This window comes from Scomber scombrus, chromosome 15, assembly GCF_963691925.1.
Source record: "Scomber scombrus chromosome 15, fScoSco1.1, whole genome shotgun sequence".
Lineage (NCBI taxonomy): Eukaryota > Metazoa > Chordata > Actinopteri > Scombriformes > Scombridae > Scomber > Scomber scombrus.
Window position 1 is genome coordinate 4,920,053 of NC_084984.1, and position 19,831 is coordinate 4,939,883.

At 40.5% G+C, this 19,831-nt stretch overlaps 2 protein-coding genes across 2 annotated transcripts; both read left to right on the forward strand.

Annotated features, from left to right (window-relative positions):
* The first annotated feature begins 235 nt into the window (after window positions 1-235).
* Window positions 236-8,214, forward strand: rnf208 (ring finger protein 208). Its single transcript, XM_062435114.1, has 2 exons — window positions 236-977; window positions 6,324-8,214. The coding sequence occupies exon 2, from the start codon at window positions 7,387-7,389 to the stop codon at window positions 8,161-8,163; it is 777 nt and encodes a 258-aa protein (XP_062291098.1). The 5' UTR covers window positions 236-977; window positions 6,324-7,386; the 3' UTR covers window positions 8,164-8,214.
* A 7,739-nt stretch (window positions 8,215-15,953) lies between these two features.
* cimip2b (ciliary microtubule inner protein 2B) lies at window positions 15,954-19,371 on the forward strand. Its single transcript, XM_062435115.1, has 6 exons — window positions 15,954-16,018; window positions 17,020-17,228; window positions 17,873-18,027; window positions 18,567-18,693; window positions 18,952-19,164; window positions 19,277-19,371. Exons 1-6 carry the CDS (start codon window positions 15,954-15,956, stop codon window positions 19,369-19,371), a joined length of 864 nt encoding a protein of 287 aa, XP_062291099.1.
* Window positions 19,372-19,831: the final 460 nt, after the last annotated feature.

Sequence of the window (19,831 nt, forward strand, 5' to 3'; positions counted from 1 at the left end):
TTCTCATTGGCTGAAATATTTTCTCTGGCAACTAGAAAACGTGATCCTGCCTGCAGAGGCACTGCAGTGTGTGCTGCAGCGAGAGAGAGCAAACGAGAGAGCAAAGAGCGAGTGTGTGAGATAAAGATATATATATATAGAGAGAGAGATAGTGAGAGAGAGAGAGAGAGAGAAGAGAGGAGGAGGGTGGGCAGGCAGGCAAAACAAGCTACATGCATAAGGAGGGAGCCAGAAGCACAGAGACAGAGAGCGAGAGAGCGTGTGTGTGTGCGTGTGTGTGCATGTATGTGTGAAAACACTGCGCATGTGTGACTGTGAGGTGCACTGACTGGAGCATACGGAGGAGGAGAAAGAAGAGTAATGAACGGTGGCTGAGACGAGAGGAAATGTAACAGCAGAAAAGAGGGAAAGAAGAGGAAGAAGAAGAAGAAGAAGGATACATGTTCACCTGAAGCAGAAGAAGGAACCGAGCAGGAAGAACAGAAGAAAAAGAGAACAAACAGCACAGACACTCAGGTCACTACACAGAATAAGCTGAATAATTTGACAGGCTCAGCAGGAGGGTGAGAGAGAGAGGGATGGAGAAAGAGATACGAGAGAGAGACGCTAAGCCACATCTCAGAGGAGAAGGAGCAAGGGTGAGAGAGTGAAGGACGAAAGGTACCAGAGAGGCAAGGAGGAGAGGAACAAGGGATAAAAGCTGCCCAAGACATGACGCATACACCTTGCAACAGCTTCCTCCATCTTACATCTCCTCCATCTTTCCTCCCTTAACCACTGCTTGTTGTTCACCCTGCTAGAAATCAAATGGACAGGAGAGAACATCCTCCCATCTGGTGAGGCAAAGAGACTGAGAGCTTTGGTTTATCTTCAGCATCAACAACGTCGACAACAACAACATCTCAAACGCAAAAAAACTGGAACAGGAGCGAGGAGCCGAGAGAGGACCGGAGCAAAACAAGTGCGTAGACAGACAGGTGAGGATGAGAAAAGGCTTTGCATCTGTTTTATGAGCTATATGTTCTGCATGTAGGTCTGTATGTTCCAGATCTATGAGGTGTGGCTCCAGTGTTTGAGGTTCCCAACAATATTCACTTCTTGCTAGCTCTCTTTGTATGACAGTCTTTGTATGAGGTGCCTGTTTTGCCTTTTGTTACATTAAGCTGGGATTTACACAGTTGTTGCATCATGGCCGTCCATTTTGCAGACACACAAACCCAGAGATGCATGAATGGAGACGCACATGTCTACCCACGCAGATGCACCTGCGCAACTGCTTATCTGCATCGATCACAAACAAGGCTGAGAAACTGTGAATAGACCCTGATGATGTGTGAGTTGAGGTATAGCTGGTATGTTTTGGATGTACTGTCTTCAATGTTTATGACATTTAATAGACCTCTGCACAGACAGACAATGGGGGCAGGAGGAAGCAGGGGGGAAAAGGTTGGGGGAGGTAGGGGGTGACGGGTGTGTGTCTGTGGGGGGGGGGGGGGGGGGTGTAGGGACAGGGCAGGAACGGCCTGTTCTGTAGCTGTCAGCAGCACTAAGGCATCTCCATATTGGCCATACATTGGCGCTGCAGTGAGAGTGTTGGGTACGCCATGCTGCGATTGCATAACTGCTGCTCCTGAGCACACCCCTCCCACACACCAAAGCTGCTCCATCTCACACAGTCCAAATGTTTTGGCCAGCTCACCTCTATCTCATCACCTCTTGAGCCTCAGCATTGCACAACATCAACAATGCCATCCATCTAAACCCTGTGCTGAGACAGCCCACTTTAATGAATGAATAAATTAATAAATTGGCTTAATCAATAACTGTTGTTATTGAAGAGGCAGGCATTTGCTGAACCTTTCCCTCATAAATTTTTAATGAGGTCTGTGTCAGGTGCAGCGATGATGGTTATTGCTTTTATTTTCCTGCCTGTGTGCAGCTCTGCCATGTTGCCGTGGGAGCTACACAGACGAGAACAAAGAGCACTTGGCTGTAATGAATTGTGAGGCAAAATGGCCGAAGTCTGCCATGAATGACAGCGGGCTGAATTATTAAAAACAACACCTCCTTCTCATACTCGCCGAGCACTGTCTGCCCATACAGACACACATACATCAGACTACCGTCATACAGTCGGATTTTAATTATAGCAATTAGCCCTTTAGAGTCAAATATCAGACCTGTAGCCTGGAGAAAAGTACATGCACTTAAATCTTGACATTTTAATTGTGTTAGCCTTACACCAAACCACTATATCAGTATGTTATATGTCAACATATTATGGAATTGTAGGCAAACTGTTTAGTAGATGAAATTTAATACAAAATAAAAACATTTAAATGTGTCATTTCAGGATTAATTATCATGGCATAAATCTATATGATAAACAAATATGAGACTTGAGGAATATTTTAAAAAAGCATTCTTAAATCAACTTTAATACACCACAACAGCAAATCCTCCTGCACTGTGTTTTCATACTTCATCTCAGCAAGCTGCAGCCAGAAAACATACAGTAAATCTGGGGATTTGTCCTCAGATCACGCTAAGGTCGTAATATGTTATGTAATCAAAACACAACATAATATCCCATACAGGTCCGAGAAGAGATGTGCTGATGCTTTTTTCACCAGCCGAGGCATGAATGTGGATACACATCTCAACATAGCTGGCATACCTAACACACTGCTGGTATGTGGTGTAGGGGCACAAAGACCCACAGCCTCTGTGCTCTCCAGGGCAACAGACAGCTCATATAGATAGATAGATAGATAGATAGATAGATAGATAGATAGATAGATAGATAGATAGATAGATAGATAGATAGATAGATAGATAGATAGATAGATAGATAGATAGATAGATAGATAGATAGATAGATAGACAGACAGACAGATAGACAGATAGACAGATGGGTGGATGGATGGATGGAGGGACAGCGAGAAGGAGGGATGGATAGAGACAAACAGACAGATTTTCATTGAGAGAAGAAGAGAGAGACTGGCGGACACTGGTGCGCATGATCACTACAGTATGACTCATTCAGAACATGGTGCCCTTCCCCTGCTCTCCGATCTGCACAGGTGGAATCTATCCAGTGTGATTGTGAGGTAACGGACAGACCTGTGTGTGTGTGTGTGTGCGCGTGCATGAAAGAGACGAAGTTACTTAATGAAAGGGTGAGATAAAAGGAATGTTCTAGGAGATGGAGCTTTGTGTGTTCTTCTCACCCTCTTTTCAGGTGTGTGTGTCAGTTTAATCAGTCAGAAATAAACACACCATGACTGATAGTATGTACATCTAAAAAGGTCGTATCAGTCTGCTATGTGTTTGTTTGTGCATCAACTGGAATGTAAAGGGTGGTGCCGTGTACATGATGGGGAGTTGTCTGTGGCTGAGAATGTTCTCGGGTGTGTGTGTGTGTGTGTGTGTGTGTGACTTGATGTACCGTGTATGCAACTCTGCGTGTGTTCAATGGAATGAGGAATTTGCTGCTGACAGAGACTCATCTGACATCTCTGTGGTCAGCTCTCCTCTTCCTCCGCTTGGTCGTGATGACGAGGTCAAATGCCTGCCATGATTTCATTAGTGTCATAATTCCTCTGCAGGGAGAGGGCCCAAAGCTATGCACACACATACACACACATAGAAAACACACATACATACACAAAATGTAAAGACTATGCGAAAGCTGCAGCAGTTTACACTCTGTTAATATGCTGGCTGGGTCAGAGATGAGCTCCTTACATAACCAGAGAGGGCTCCGTCGATTATGAGGAGGCTGCGCCAAAGCCTGCCCATCAGCATTAGAAGGCAATTTTAGCTGCTTCATCTCCCCCAGGCTCAAAAGCTCCTCAAGCAGACTGGATGCTTTATCAGCTCGACCCCTGCTGCTATCAGACCAGAGCATTTTCTCAAACCACAAAATGAGTCTGTACATTTATTATTTGTGTGAGGTCAACAGTGATATTACAAGTTTATACGTTTAAAAATCTGATAATGATGTATTGGCCGATTTCTTTTAGCATCAACACATGCAATGGACAGACATTCTTTATATGTGTTACTTGGATTTGTCTGTGTACAAACAGCAGCAGCATTTCAGAATAACCTCAAACATATGTTTGGTATGCCTGAACTGTGACTTCTTCTTATTGACCTATATAGTGCTTATGCAATATAAATATACACAAACACACCTGCAGTAAGCTAATACCAGCTTATACATCCTCCAGAATGATTTATTGGTTTAGCTCTCATTCAAAACATGTATATGTGTATAGGGCTTGGAAATCTAATCTAAGCAATCTCATCTTTGATGCTTTTCTAGAAAACATTTTCTAATTAAATAATCTAGCCTAAATTCGCAAATGTTAAACGTCTAAACGCAAGCAAAACTTTACCTTCATAAAACATGGTTTATAAGTGTCAACATTGTTATTTAAATCATTGAATATCTGATCAAGGAATAAGTAAGCGAGACGAAGAATCTGACCATGTGGTACGACACAGTTTTAGATACACAGTGCCACAAAAACAAACAAACAAACAAATGAAAGAATTTGAGGTATGATACCCATTAATAATTTATCTTGTTGCTAACGTCCAACCTTCATGTATGAATATCTACTGTGTGTGCAGGAGGATGAGAAAGAAACAGAGGCTATTTTGGGAAAAGTGTTGCAGCACTGCAGCTGCTGGAGGGACACATTTGGTGAGATTGTGAGTGATTCTTGCTAATAGCTCTGTGTGTTTGAGTGTGGAGTGAACAAATGTGTCAACAGAGTCATGGAGAAAGGATGAAGGAGAGAAATGTCTACCTGCTTGCACAGAATATGGCTCACATGCATCACGTAAAAGCACTTCCGCCTGTTTGGCACATCTCCCCATGTTCAGTGTGAATCTTCAGCAGAGGTTGGGGGCAGGAAACCACTGAGAGGTGCATAGATAAACAAACCATAAATAGAAAACAGGACCAGTGCTGTGTTCTCTCTCCTCTTATTTTCCTCTCTCTCTCTCTCTTTCCTCCTCACCATGTTGGTCGCCTCCTCTGCTCAGTTTTTTTTTCCACTTCTAATGAATCATTGCTGTCGACAGCCGTGTGTCATCCTCCCTCTTCTGCTGTTTGGCAGCTATTGTTTTGGTCAAGCTAAAAATGTTCAACCATGCACTTGTTCTTTTTGATTAAAACCCACACACAGTATGACACAAACCTTCCATACAGTACAGATTGCAACCTGTTCCTACGCATGTTAGAGTCGAATTGACGCAACTGAAAAGATGAGTGAGTGTTAACAGGAAGCGTGAAATGACAAGAGCAGGACTGCAAAAGTGTCACAATCACCGCCTCTGACCAGACAATGTGGCAGTTTTTTGTTTGTTTGTTTGTCATGTTAAAAGTTCTTCTGAATTTTTGGAAATAAATTCTCAATCTGTATATTATAAATTTAAAGAAGTGAAAAGCGACATGGGAAGCAAATTTTGTTAGCTTGAATTATGTATATTTTATTTCGTATTAATTTCATATGTCTATATAAAACTGAGTGTTGCATTAGTGTATGCACCATAACAAAGGACATCACTCACGTTGTTTACAACATTCAATAAAGAAACATGTTTGGATGTGGGAAGACAGCAGCTCCAGGAGCATGCAATCTCTGTTTTCCCTTATTCTGTCCAATTTTATAAAATAAGTGATTAAAAAAGAGATAAATGCCTTACTATGCATGATTATTAGCTGCCTCTAAAGTATTATTAAGTGCTCTGAATTGGTGTACTCAGACTTAAGAAGAGCAGTGGGTGTGCTGTGTTCTTACGCCACCACACATATCACCATAATCTTCAGACTTTGTAGCACACTGATTGTGTTTAGTCAAAAGAAAGGCGTAGTGTCTGTGCTGTGCTGTGCCCACGAGCAAGTGGCAACATGATAATCATCTAACCCTCAAAGAAACACACCTGGATCAAAGCCAAAAAGCAAAAGGAAATAGACTATAAACCTCCACCCCCACCCCCGAGTGAACCTTGCTACTCGGCCTCTGTAATCAGATAAACACAAAGATACGGATCTTTATACAGCTGGAGTGAGTGAATGCTACTGTACAGGGCTGTTTCATCTCCATTAAAAAAAAATCCAATGACAAATATGAAATCATACGCCGAAATATAACATTAATTATATATATATAAATATATATCATTTCCGAGAGGCTGACCCTTGCCTCTACATTTGTTTTCCTTTTACTTTCCATATTAAATGTATCAAGATCTACTTTATCTTAAAGAGAATATTTATATATCCCTATTTCTTTCTGTTTTCACAGGTAGATGGACCAAAGGAAACCTGAGGAGACGTGATGAGTCTGACAAACTGAAAAAGGGAGACAAGCACAGACGCATACTTCAGACTTTTATCACTTCTTCTGCTTAGTTGGGAGGACTGTCTGAAAGTACGAGAAAAAACAACTCTAACTCCCACCTCTGAGGAATTCAGGAGCCTTGGAGCAAAGGAGTCATTCCAGCAGCCTTCTGGAGACACCTCCCAAAAAAAGACCTCCTCCCACCTTCTTATCAACAATCCACTGAGAGGGTCAAACAGGGTCACCTGACCAAATTGGACAAAAGAGAGAGAAAGACTGGAGGTTATTCATTCTTTCTCACGCACTCAAGTCGAGGTGTAACTTAACCGCAGCCAAAAACAGGAAGTCAAGCGGGGGCGTTTAAACAAGAAACATATAAAGGCTAGTTTGAGAATGTAAGAGTTTCCCTTTGCAGGCCACAGGATATAGTTTAAGACAATACCTCCTGGACCTTTCTCAACTACCTGCACTCAACCCCCCCCCCCCTCCCACTCTGTGAATGCAGATATCCAACAACCTGTAGTGTATGTATATAGGTGTGCATCAGTGTGCATATGAGATTATTTATTGGTGTTATCACTGAGTGAGAACATAACGTTGTGCTACAGTTCTGTCTGCCCTTGTGTGTGAATATATGTTTGCAAATAGCCATTAAAGACAGCACAGGAACATCAGCATTTAGTGAATTAAAACAACATTTAAAAAACTACCTTTAAGTAGTCAACACTGGTCAAATACTGTAAGCTCGACTGTTGAATCATCTGTACATATCAGTGTGACAGAATAAGGTGCTCTGGCTAAGCTGCTCTATCTGTCATCCCCTCATAAGGACTCAGGCTGACAGTAGCGCCCAACAAGGGAGGATCTCTGAGGGAAACATGGAGGCAACCATCCGTCCTCATGTTCCCTCAAATGGCTGACTTTACAGAAAGAGCCCAACCTTGAACCTAAGTCCAGAACCAGGCAGGGGCGTCCAGCGCTGATAAGAGCCACACCCTCTCTCTTTTCCACCTGCAACAACGTGTGAATGTCCTGCCTCAGGCGTCAGCCCGTCACCATCCCCATGGACACCGTCAAGATCATCCAGTCGGAGAAGTTCCCCAGAGAGTGCCCTGTGCCCGTCACCCAGCCGCGCTATGCCCCGCCCCCCAGAGTGGCGTGGGACGGTGGAGGTGAAGGTGAAATTATTGTCAACCAGGCCTGCAGCGACCTGAACCTGGACATAACGGGCTCTCCCCGGCCTATGGTGTCATCCCCGGCCCCCGTGACGCGCAGGGAGCAGAGCTTCCTGGCGCAGCGCAAAACCAGTGCCAACGAGATCTGCTACCACCAGTTCCACTACAAGATGGAAGACGTCATAGTCAACCAGTACGTGCTACGCTCCTCTTCCACCTCCTCCTCCACGTCCTCCTCATCCTCGTCGGGGCCGGTCATGCCTTGCGAGCCCCTGGACTGCCCCACCTGCGGCCACACCTACAACTTCGCCGGAAAGCGTCCGCGCATCCTCTCTTGCCTGCACTCAGTGTGTGAGGAGTGCCTGCAGATCCTCTACGAGTCCTGTCCCAAGTACAAGTTCATCTCCTGCCCCACGTGCCGGCGCGAGACAGTGCTGTTCACTGACTATGGCCTGGCTGCTCTGGCCATCAACACCAGCATCCTGAGCCGCTTGCCCTCGGACCCAAACGGGCCCGTGCAGTGGGGCGGGGAGGCAGACCGCAGCTGCTACCAGACTGTGCGCCAATACTGCCAGTCAGCCTGCACCTGCCAGATCGCCAACCCCTTGTCCTCCTGTGGCATCATGTAGACAAGGGGGGACACTGCAGGCATGACTCGATGCTGCTCCTCCACCATTCTTCTCGTCTATAAGCTCTCCTTTCTCTGCCAGTCCTTCCTCTATCACACATACAGTAAATAAATCCCTCCACAGATGTATCTCTATATATTTAATAGCACAGATGGATGCTGTGTGGGACTAACGGATGCTGGTGGTTCAATAAATAGTAAATAAATGTATTTTATGTATGGACTGGAATCCTATTCACCCTCTCTCGTTTGGTTGGACGTGTTTGTCATTGACATCTCTTTACATGGGAATGCCAGGGGAGGTCTATCCCCCCAACCTAGGTGAATAAAGATTAAATAAATGATAAAAGTACTCCTGTGTGGCCTGCACTTGTTTTATGTTAAGTTACAGAGTGATAATGGCTGCAGAGTCCTTCAGCACAGTTTAATGGTAGTTTTAAGGATTTTGGTTTTAAAAAACCTCTTAAAACCTACCAATCACCATAAAGCCAAGCCTTCATTTATTTATTTTTTTCAATTCCAAGATGAAATTTAATGGCTTTAGAGGTGCAGTGTGTAGCATTTAGTAGCATTTAGTGGAACAGACTTGGCAGAAATTAATAAGTCTGTTTAAATAATATCAACTGAAACTAAGAAAAGTCAGAATTAGCCATATATCAACATAGGGAGCCGGGTGGGTCCGCTTCCATGATGGCTGCCATGTTTTAACAGTAGCCCAGGAGGGACAAACCAAATATTGGTTCTAGTGAGGGTCTGCATTTTTCACAAGTTTAGTAGCCACAATAGGTTTTCCTACATGCTTGGAAGGAGAGGGGGAGGGGCAGGGTCTTCAGTTGGTCGCAATCTGCAATTTCACCACTATATGCCACTAAATCCTAAACATTAGTCCTTTAATGCTTTAAAAACTGAGGGTTACTTATTAGAGGTCCAAAGTAAGGGATACTTTGCATTTAGGTAGGTTTTAAGATTTTTACCCATTAAAAAATCATAATCTATGCAGAAAACCAAAAAATGTATTATAATCCATTGATAATCTATGAATTTATTCCATATCTGAAACATTTAAGTGATTCATTGATAGGTCAATCAACTATGAATTTTGATAATCAATCAGCAGTTCATATAATTTATCAAGCAACATTCACTCCAGTTTTTCAAATGTGTAACCAATTGAAATAAGTCTGTCTCTTCTGGGGTAAAGATATATTTTTATATTTAATGTTACTAGAAAGAGAGATAGCGATATTTACATTTCATTATTTGACTTGTAATATACTGTAGAGTGCATACCAGTATTCCTTACAACCTTGCAGCTTTGACAGGAAATAAATGCACTTAAAAGTTTGAAGTTTTCTAATCAAGCTTTGCATTGCTATTAATTATGCATTACAGAGAAACTATACATTTATTTCATTCCCTGTCAGAGTATTATAGAAAATAACATTTTATTAGTATAAATAAAATATAGCAAGTGTACAGTTGACAATAAATAAATATGGCAGATTTGAAGTCAGTGTGAAATCAGTGCTTTTAGTACATTTTTTAAAAAGTTTTCTCCTCTTCATAACTGAAACCAAAATGTCCAAACATCACAAGAGACACAGTGTGGTCCATTCATGCAGGCAGAGTTTTCCTTCTTCTCCTGAACAGCTGGCTCAGCCGTCGTCGGGTGGGGTTTCTCTCAGATGACTGCGTCTGTTGGCTGTATAAATAAAAAATAATCAAACAGACTTGAGGCAAGCCATTGTAGAAAACAGGAAGCAGTATTCAGGCTAGGTTTCATGAAAAAAGGACAGAATGTTAAAGGGGGATGGATGCACAGACAGAAAATTAACTTCCACCAAAGCCTCTACATCTACTGTGCCACTGTCGGCATGGCTGGCAGCCATGTCAAAGCTAAACACATCTTTCCTCACAGCATCATGAATCATATGAGATTAATAATTCTTGCCCCTTATTGGTAGCAGTTATAAATACAATATCTCACCTCTTTGCATCTCCCAAACCAGAATTCTCTCTTCTCAGAGACCCAATTTTTAACCTCCAGTTCTTGTTTGTTTTATTCTTGTCCCCCTTTTTACACTCCTGAAAAGACACATTGAAACATTAATGGACCAAAATTATAGAAGATTATTCAACAAAGATAACAAAGATAATTGAGTGGTATTTTGATTGTGTGTACAATTTTGGTATAAATGATGTGTTATGTTTGAATGTACTCTACCTGCTTTTCATAGTCTTCCTCTGCCTTCTTCAGCAGGTCATCTGTACTCAGATGCTGCCCTTTGCAGTCTACTCTTAATTTCCCTGCATCAAGCACACACACAACAATATGGCTAAACATAAGAATATTGTGCCAATTCATGTCCATATTAGAATAAATTAAACATGCAAAAACATAAGCTGAGAATGGAAAGCAGGTGGAAAATGACTCACTTGAATGCAGTGTTTCTAAACTCGTGTATGAAGCTGATCTCTGACGAAAATGTCTGTAAGGATAATCTTTCCGTTGCTGGGGTTCACTGAAAACATGCTCCTCAACTTCGTTTTCAAGTCTTTGACAGGAAGAGAGGTCCTCCTTGAGGGCCTTAGAGTCACATTGACAGGTGTCAGGAACCTTAAAGAGAGTCAAGTAATAAGAGCAACATTGCTTGTATGGTTTAATTCATATGAACCCTGGGGCTGCAGGATGTCATCTTGTCATACAAGCACACTGTGGAATCTGTGACAACCGCTAAATTGCCTTGCAAAGATGCGATACATGAATGTCGTCTTGTCTCACCTGCATGTCTTGATGTTCCCGCAGGGCATCCATCTCCATCTGTAAAGCATGGTTGTGCATCTGTTGTCTGGCAATTTCTTCTAACATTTGGCATATCTGCTCCAAGTATTCAAGCCCAGGACTCAGTCCTGTCCTCACCTCCTCACCAAGGACCTGGACAGATCATTAAGCAAGAAAAGTGTTACCTGTATACAATTTTACTCAAATTGAAAGTCAGTGTTTTCATGCCTTCACTGCTGCTCTACATTTCTCTAAAATGTTTGAGAAATGCAAAATGTAGTGCAATATATTTAACAGTAGTGCAACATGGGTCTCTGTGGTTTGCAATTTTGGTCAGTAGGTCAGTCCGGACTGAATTCAGCTCAAATTTTCATTGCGAGTTTGTTCACATGCTGATGTTGGCACTTAGCTCAAATCATTGCTGTGACTAAGTGCACTCTCACAGAGGAATGTTTTATGAGAAATGAAAAAATGCCCATCACATTTTCTCAGAAGCAGAAAGGAAGCTAAGTTTCAAGAAAAAATGACAAGGTGCCACACTCAAGTTGTATGTTTTGTCCAATCAGCAATTGAAACTAAGAAGATATTCAATTCATAATGATGAAAAACAAAGAAAAGTAGCAAATTTGAGGAGATTAAACCAGCAAATGTCAGTTCATTTTATGTTGACTGTTTTTTGTAATTAAAAAAATGGAGCCTGAATGATGTTTTTTTACAATACTTTCTGAATCTGTGAAATTGTTACAAAGAAAAATCCTCAAGCTATTTAGCCGCAATATCCAGTCTGACTGACAAGGCACACTTGCACACATCACAAGTTTTGAAAAGAATAAGAAATGTATAATAGATATAATGACATTATATACTGTAATCGGGTAATCAGGTCTATTTGGCATCATATGACCTCTTAGTAATACATTCCTCAAAGCCTCAAAACATTGGCTTTCATACAAGGAAAGCTACAGTAGCCTACAGTATGCTCACACACCCAAGAACTAAAACAACACTAAGAACATAATAAGATACAAGTTGAGCAATTAATCCAGGTCTTGCAACACATGTGTGCTGTCAGCATGACTGTTTTTTTCACACTAAGCTCACTAAGTTATGACAAATATGAAGAAGAATGTCACCTGGTCAAAATCACATTTCAAATCAATTTTTTTTCCGCCATCTACTTAACGACATGTCTATCATATTTCTCTTAAACACCTCAACTTCTACCACTTCTCCATGCATTTCTCTCCTGCACGTGGGTGTAAAGTCAACTGGGCAGACTGGTTTATGATCTCTTGCATCGCCGCAGACAGATGTGTGACAGGTCGCTGGCATGAAAGATATCCTGTGTGAGTAATGACATGCCTGTCCTACTTTCAATGTGAAAGCAGCTCTGTGAATGTGTGTTGCAACCCATAAAGTGTGGTTTCTCTTGTGCGACTTTCTTTCAGGCTTCCCCTTTTTACAGTTACAAGCCATAGCTGTGCAAGACCATACATGTTACTGTGAAACTGATGTAACCATGAAACTGGTCCCAAATAAGCACAAACATTTTGTCTTTTCACAGAAGATCCGACACAGTATAGAAATCTTTGTGTTTTTGCATTTCCCCTTCTCAAAAAATGCTGAATTCTTTGATTTTGAACACATTTATAGTGTGTGACATAAATAGTACCTCACCTCTGATCTTGTCTGAACTGGCTGCTTTTCAAAACTCGTAGACATCGGCCGTCTATGTTCTGACATCTGCCTGACTGGTGCCGATGGGTTGACTGTACTCCTTAGGCCAAATCTCTGTGACCTCTGACCTCTCACTAAGTCCGATGAATGCCGTTTGGGTAGCAAAGATGCTCGAGGCCGCCGCCTGAGCACCACATCAACTGTAACGGGCTCTGAGTTGTCCTTTACTCGTTTACAGTCAGTCCTCTGGAGGGCTTGCTCCACTTTTAGGCACAGGGCTGTGGATCCTTCCTGGGCTCTGCTGGAAAAGAGGTGTGGGGAGGAAGAGGATGAAGAAGAAGGCACAGGAGAGGAGAGCAAAGGAGACTGGGATGTTGAAGTTGGGCTAAATGCATCTATTTCCGCATTATCTGTCGAGATGGAGGAAGATGTAACAGGAAAAGAAGTGTCAGAGCTGGCTGTCTCCACTCCAGAATCCACTGATTCAGAGCGCAGATTTGTCCCTATGTCAGAAGATGTAGGAGAGTCTTCTTCATGATTTTCAAGCCAAACTGAGTCTGAACATGAGTTTCTTTCAGTTATCCAAGCCTCCATAAGGTTCCCGAAGCTCCTGTAGAGATTCATCTCTGAAGGTTTCCCCCTCTGTCCCTCACACGTCCGAACGGCAACTGCAACAGGTAAATGATCAGTGGTTAAGACAACCCACGTAGCCTTGTCATTAGCTGAGGTGAGCTGGTGATTGCTGGAGAATTCAAAGCATCCCCTGTGATCCGCCTCTATTCCCTCACCACGCCTCTCCCTGTCGTCTGTCCTGTCACAGCACAGAGCTACATGTCGATACCTGCTCCTTCCTGTCACCAGTACTGGGAAAAAGTGTGACTCAGATGCAGTGTTTTTTGAAATTTTGGATTTTTTTTTACACACCTTTAAGAAATCCAAGACATAACAAGAACAAGCCGTAACACACTCACATAAAGTAACCTGGGATACTCTGTGTATTTAAAGACACCACTCTAACAAACAAACCACAGACAGTTCTTTTCTAAAACAGAGGTGTTGTAGACAACACAGAAATAATATTGAACATATTAAAGAAAAAAGAAAAAAGAAATCTGAGAACTGTTGAGATGGAAACTAAACTAATTTCGGTGACTTACATGCCATAACCCATTTATTCCTGAGAGCGAATATATAAAGAGGTAACATAATACAGTAAAATTCATCCTCAGTGGATGTACAATTTGATGGTGTGTGCGTCAATAGCAACTGTAAGAAGAAAGTGAAAAACACAATACAGTGTTTCATCACTTGAACAAACTGAGACATATCTGAAACTATAGGAATGTATAGAATGGACATTCCTGTGTGCTGATATGATCTGCATTCTCCAGGTGAATACTGACAGTGTGGGTCATCAGATCAAATGCACAAGCCAAGAAACACAAAACAAAAGAAATCTTTTTGCAGTGTGTTGCAGCCCTAATTATTATTAGCTGTGATTTAACAATTTATTTACTCACTTCTGTTCTTTTTTCCCCCTTTTTCTACACACTCATACACAAGACAATACAGTCCCTCACAAACACACATACACACAAAGCAGCTAGACTAACACATCTATTAACTGAAAATTAAAATGAAAACTGAAAAAAAAAGTAAAACTCCACTCCGCATGTCACTCGATAAAATTAAAAATTATTGTTATTTGTAATAAACTACAAACAGTATCTGCTGTTTCAATGCCTGGCTCTGGACAACAGGGGAACCTAAGCAAGATTTTCTTGGGGGCTCTCCTTAAGCCAAAATTATACTATATATACACACACACACACACACACACACACACACACACACACACACACACACACACACACACACACACACACACACACAGTTATATATATATATATTTATATATAGTTATATGTGTACATATAACTTATTCCATTTGATACTTAATTGTAATCAGCTTTTTTCAGGCTGGGTTCACAAATCTTACCAAAGCTTAAATGATTTATTTAGTTTACGTTAGAATTTTTTTTTTTCACGTTAGATTTGAATTAGTCTCATATAATCTCAAGGTAAAAAACTAGCAGATACCATCGGTCAGATTCTTGCCAACTCCTAAATGTTAGCTAGGCTACATGATATCATGCATCTTTTTCTAACTAAGGTTTTAGCTTATTATTTGCTATCATCAATCCTTATTTATGATGATTCGTAAGTATATTCTTAAATTACCAATGCCCTGCAGTATCTTTCTTTCTCTTTATTTTTTCACTCCAAGATTAAATAATATTGAATAATAACCCATTGAAACTTTTTAGGGAGTCGGAGAGGGGACTTATTTATTTATGGATGTCTATTTTTTTTTTTTTTTAGTTCAATTTTTAAAAAATAGCCTATTTTTTCTTGACCCAGTATTTCTAAAATCCTGCCTGAAGCCCATACATAAGTCAATGTAATGTTCCCCTTCTTCATATTATACCTCAAACTGCAAAGAGTCACTAGGGGTCGTTGTTGGGCATTTCTCAAGAATATCTATCTATCTATCTATCTATCTATCTATCTATCTATCTATCTATCTATCTATCTATCTATCTATCTATCTATCTATCTATCTATCTATCTATCTATCTATCTAAAGTCACTTAAGACAATTACACCCTCTGCTCTCTCTATGTTAACTTATATTCAGGTTATAATAACACATAAAATACTTAAACAACAAAATCTTTAAAAAAACAACTTTTTCAGTCAGTCAATGAACGCAGCCCTGCTTTATACTTCATTCACAGGTTGCCATGGTAACATTCAAATTTGAATTGGTTATTGACCTCATTTATTTGTTTTAAAACCAATCTTTTTTCTTTTTTTTTTCAAACATAATGCAATTTTAAAGTGATTCACGCTTCTGTCAAACAATAAAGAAAAAAAGACCATGTCATTACTCTGGGAAACATTTCGAAAAGGGAAATGTCGTTCTTATAATACTAAATAAATAATAATAAGACAACAGAATCAACAAAGCCAGAGTCCGCGTGGCAATATCCTACTGTATTACTGACACACTGGATTTATTAACATTAAAGTGTGATTAAGTGATAAGTAGAAAATGCATGTTCTAATAATCAATATATTTATTTAGACTACAGCACAGACTTTAAATCCCTGCACTATGTTATGTAGAAACAGCATTTTTTCCCCCTTGCAGTAAAAGTTTTGTGTTGTCTGAGCTTCGATGCATCAGTTTGTTTGTGTTTGATTGTCTGTAGCAACCAGCAATAAACACCGCAGGAAGGAGACCTGCTGCACCCTGCAGGGGGATCAATATGGACAAATACGCCCCCAAATTTAGCAAAGTTCTGTTGACACCCGAACCACATTACATACCAGGGTAAGTACGAGACTCCTGATATGAGAATATTATTAAGTGGTTATGATATCACTTTGAGTGTAACGCTGATGACTTTGGGTTAGTTACTGTAAAATCCCGCTTGGGCTCGCGGCACCATAAAGTTGTGTAAAGGAATGTGTCAAATATAATTTAATACAACTGTATATTCATGTCCTATGTATGTGCACTGACTGTTTAATAATGTAGCTAAATATATTTATTTTAAATTTAAGTTTCAGTATTAAAAACAAGCATATCTAATGCAGTAGTTCAAACATTCAGAATGTTGTGTACCTGAAAATCCATATTATACATTTGAAATTAAGTGATTTTAGTGGGTTTTTCAAGATTAATTGGCACTGGCCTTAAAAAAAGTCATGTGGTGCGACCATGATTCATCTTGAAATAAATTAATTTACTTAACACGCTTAACATCTTTTTTTTTTTTACACGTTTTCAGTAATATAAAGTGTTTGGAAACAAAGTTTTGCATTTTTTTTTTTTTTAATTTTTGTAAATGATGATCTTTTATTTATATAAGATATTTCAAGATGAATCATGGTCGCACCACATGACTTTTTTTAAGGCCAGTGCCAATTAATCTTGAAAACCCACTAAAATCACTTTCACATTTATAATATGAATTTTCAGGTACACAACATTCTGAATGTTTGAACTACTGCATTAGATATGCTTGTTTTTATTATTCTAAAATTGAGTTGTTGTAAATCCTTATACGTCATTGACCCATACACACAATTAAAAGACCTACAGAATAGTTATAGATTCCAGTTTGTCCCCCAACACAACACCACAAACTCCACAAATTACAATTCCTCCCTCAAATCCTCTTTATTTTCTCTAAAATTGTCTGGTAAATCAAATCAAGTCATACCGTAGCCTAAATGATTTCTTATTGTTGTAAACTTCAAAGCTGCTGATGTACAAGACTTGTGACTTTGTTTTTACCCCCAGACTCTTTCTCTCTCTTGTGTGTTCAGGTATGCAGGGTATTGCCCACAGCTGAAGTACAATGTTGGGAAGTCCTATGGTCAGCTCACAGGCGAGCTGCTCACCAGACCTGAGGTGCACTACTCCAACCGCCTGCTCCACCACACGGATCACATCCCCCCCGCAAAGTGTGACCCCAGTCTGACACTGAGAAGCATCCCTGAGAGTAACTTGAAGAATATGATACCAGGATACACAGGTATCTCTCTCTCTCTCTCTCACACACACACACACACACACACACACACACACACACACACACACACACACACACACACACACACACACACACACACACACACACACACACACACACACACACACACACACACACACACACACTAACACAAGGGGTCAAACAAAGTAACTGAACACCACACATCTAGAAAGTTTGCTAACATTTTAGTTCCCAGGCTGTAAATTACCTGATGTGAAATGACTGAATGCTACAGTAAGCAGCAGCATGTGACAATAACCGTAATCTGTCAATAAGCACTTTGATGTCAGTTTTCATATCCAATTAATCGGTGTCCAAACTGCTATATCAAGTCAAGTTTTTGATTTTCTAGCTTTAGCTTTTTTTTTTACCGTGGTCTCCTCAGTACAATGGAAGTGAATGGAGTGTCATCTGTGGATTAACAACACATCTTTCTAAACACAATATCCAAGCTATAGGGCACTGTTGCTGTTAAGTTTTTTTTAAATCTCACCTTTCAATGCTGTGAGCACCACAAATGAAATTATTTTAACCTGTGTTGTAATGGAGTGGAGGCAGAAATCACATCTCAAAACCCTGGGATTTTGAAGAAACTGACCCTTTAATGTTGCTTGTTGCTCTTTTAGGCTTCGTCCCAAAGAGGCGGAACTACTTTGCCTGCAGCTACTCTGAAACATGTCATAAAGCATTGTCTGAGTTTTACCATGATAAGTGTGAAAAAATCCAACGGAAATCATCAGACCTGCCAGCTGTGGTCAACTACACCAACCAACAGTTTAAAGTATCTCCTCTTTCTCTTTGTCTCTTTTACACACACACACACATACAATATGCCAGACTATACCACTCGCTGTCACTGTGTTGCCCACACACATGTCGACACGGCACCTCTGAATAGGTTCGCTCTTGTTTAATTATCCATGGTGGAGCTCAGTGTCAGTTCTTGGTTATGTAGGCTAATCCACCTTTTAAAAAAAGACTAAGCGGCAGGACTGAACAGCTTTCCAGCCCAACAAAGTGACACAGATTCACAAATGATGAAGCATAATCAATCAATCTCAAATTTACATTCACCTACACTAAGTAGCTGTTATTCTTAGTATCATTATTATTATTATTATGTAAGTGGGTTTACATTAATTCTGAGATTTCTAGTGTTAATTATGCATTGTTATGTAGAAGCTTTGTTGTTTTTATAACCTTTTCCTATAAGGTTTTTGTGTCATATGATTATTTTTGCAGAGATTATAGAGATCATATGACATGTCATGCATGTTTTAATGGCTCTCAAATGTCATCTTTTCATCATCTTTGGTCCAGAGGCCAAACGCCCCCCTCACAGCAATCTCCAATAAAGCGATCTCCTACAAGCCCCTGAAGCCCTTCACCCCGATTGGAAAACCATATTTCATGGATGACCATAACCCGCAGAAGTACTTCATGTCAGGTACAACATAGAAGCCTCTAACAGGTGTTACCTGCTGGGCAGGTAGTGCACATTTTGTTTAGCAGGGTTGTTTTTTTTGCTGAAAATCAGAGTTGGATAATATTTGCTGTGGCTTTGTCACCATGGAGAGCCATAATCCAAATTGAGTCATTTAGGTCATTATAAAAATATTGATTAATTCAGCTTTTAAACTTTTTTTTTTCTCTTGGATATTCATGGCAAAGAATGTGATGTCTGAGTGGTGATGCCTTTTTGCAGGATTTACAGGGCATGTGCCGAAATCTCGCTTCCTAATTGGCAAAGGTTACCCCATCACTACCAACCAGGCACTGATTCAGTTTGGGCAACAGCAGCAGGTTGACCCAACATCCAAACACACCCCAGAGTGGAAGGACAGTACAGTGCCTCCCATGCCTACCATCTATCCATCAAACAGGGGTGTGGTGCCATCGTTCACAGGGCATATCCCAGGTCTGTGTCAGTTGCACCCTGTGATCAGCTAAAATATCAGCTAAGTTGCTGAACAAATTGTCACAGGTAAGCTTCATGTTCAAGCATTTCTAACTCTAATACCATCCCACAGGATACCAATTCATGTATGGACATACCTTTGGTCAACTTTCCCAAAATGCACTGGAAAAGAGCGGCATCAAGAGAATCCCCCAAGCAAAGTCATAAAATCACTAAACACCTCAATAAAATGACTACCAGCATTTTAAAGTTGTCATGAGTCAAGTCCTCACATTTCCAACAAAGCAATTTGTGCTGGACTGCAACAATATGACACAAAAGTAAACCTTTGTACAACCTTTGTGTTATTATAAAGTAAAACAGGTAATCAATATGTTCAATCTTTATTGACAGAGGTTGATTGTCACTGGGCATTAGAGGAAGCATTCAGAGGCTGAGGAGAAAACAAAGCTGGGTGGAATAACTTCATAGACTTCACATATTTCAGAACATTAGAAATTCTCTATTTAAGAACTGCAGAGAACACATTTTCAGTTCTTCCCACCCCTCTTATCTTACTAATGGTCAATCGAAATGTACATGACACACAGTTAAATACCTGAAACAGCCACAAGGTGGCTTGCATTTGTGCAACTGAACAAACTTCACTGGAAGACGTACTACTCTT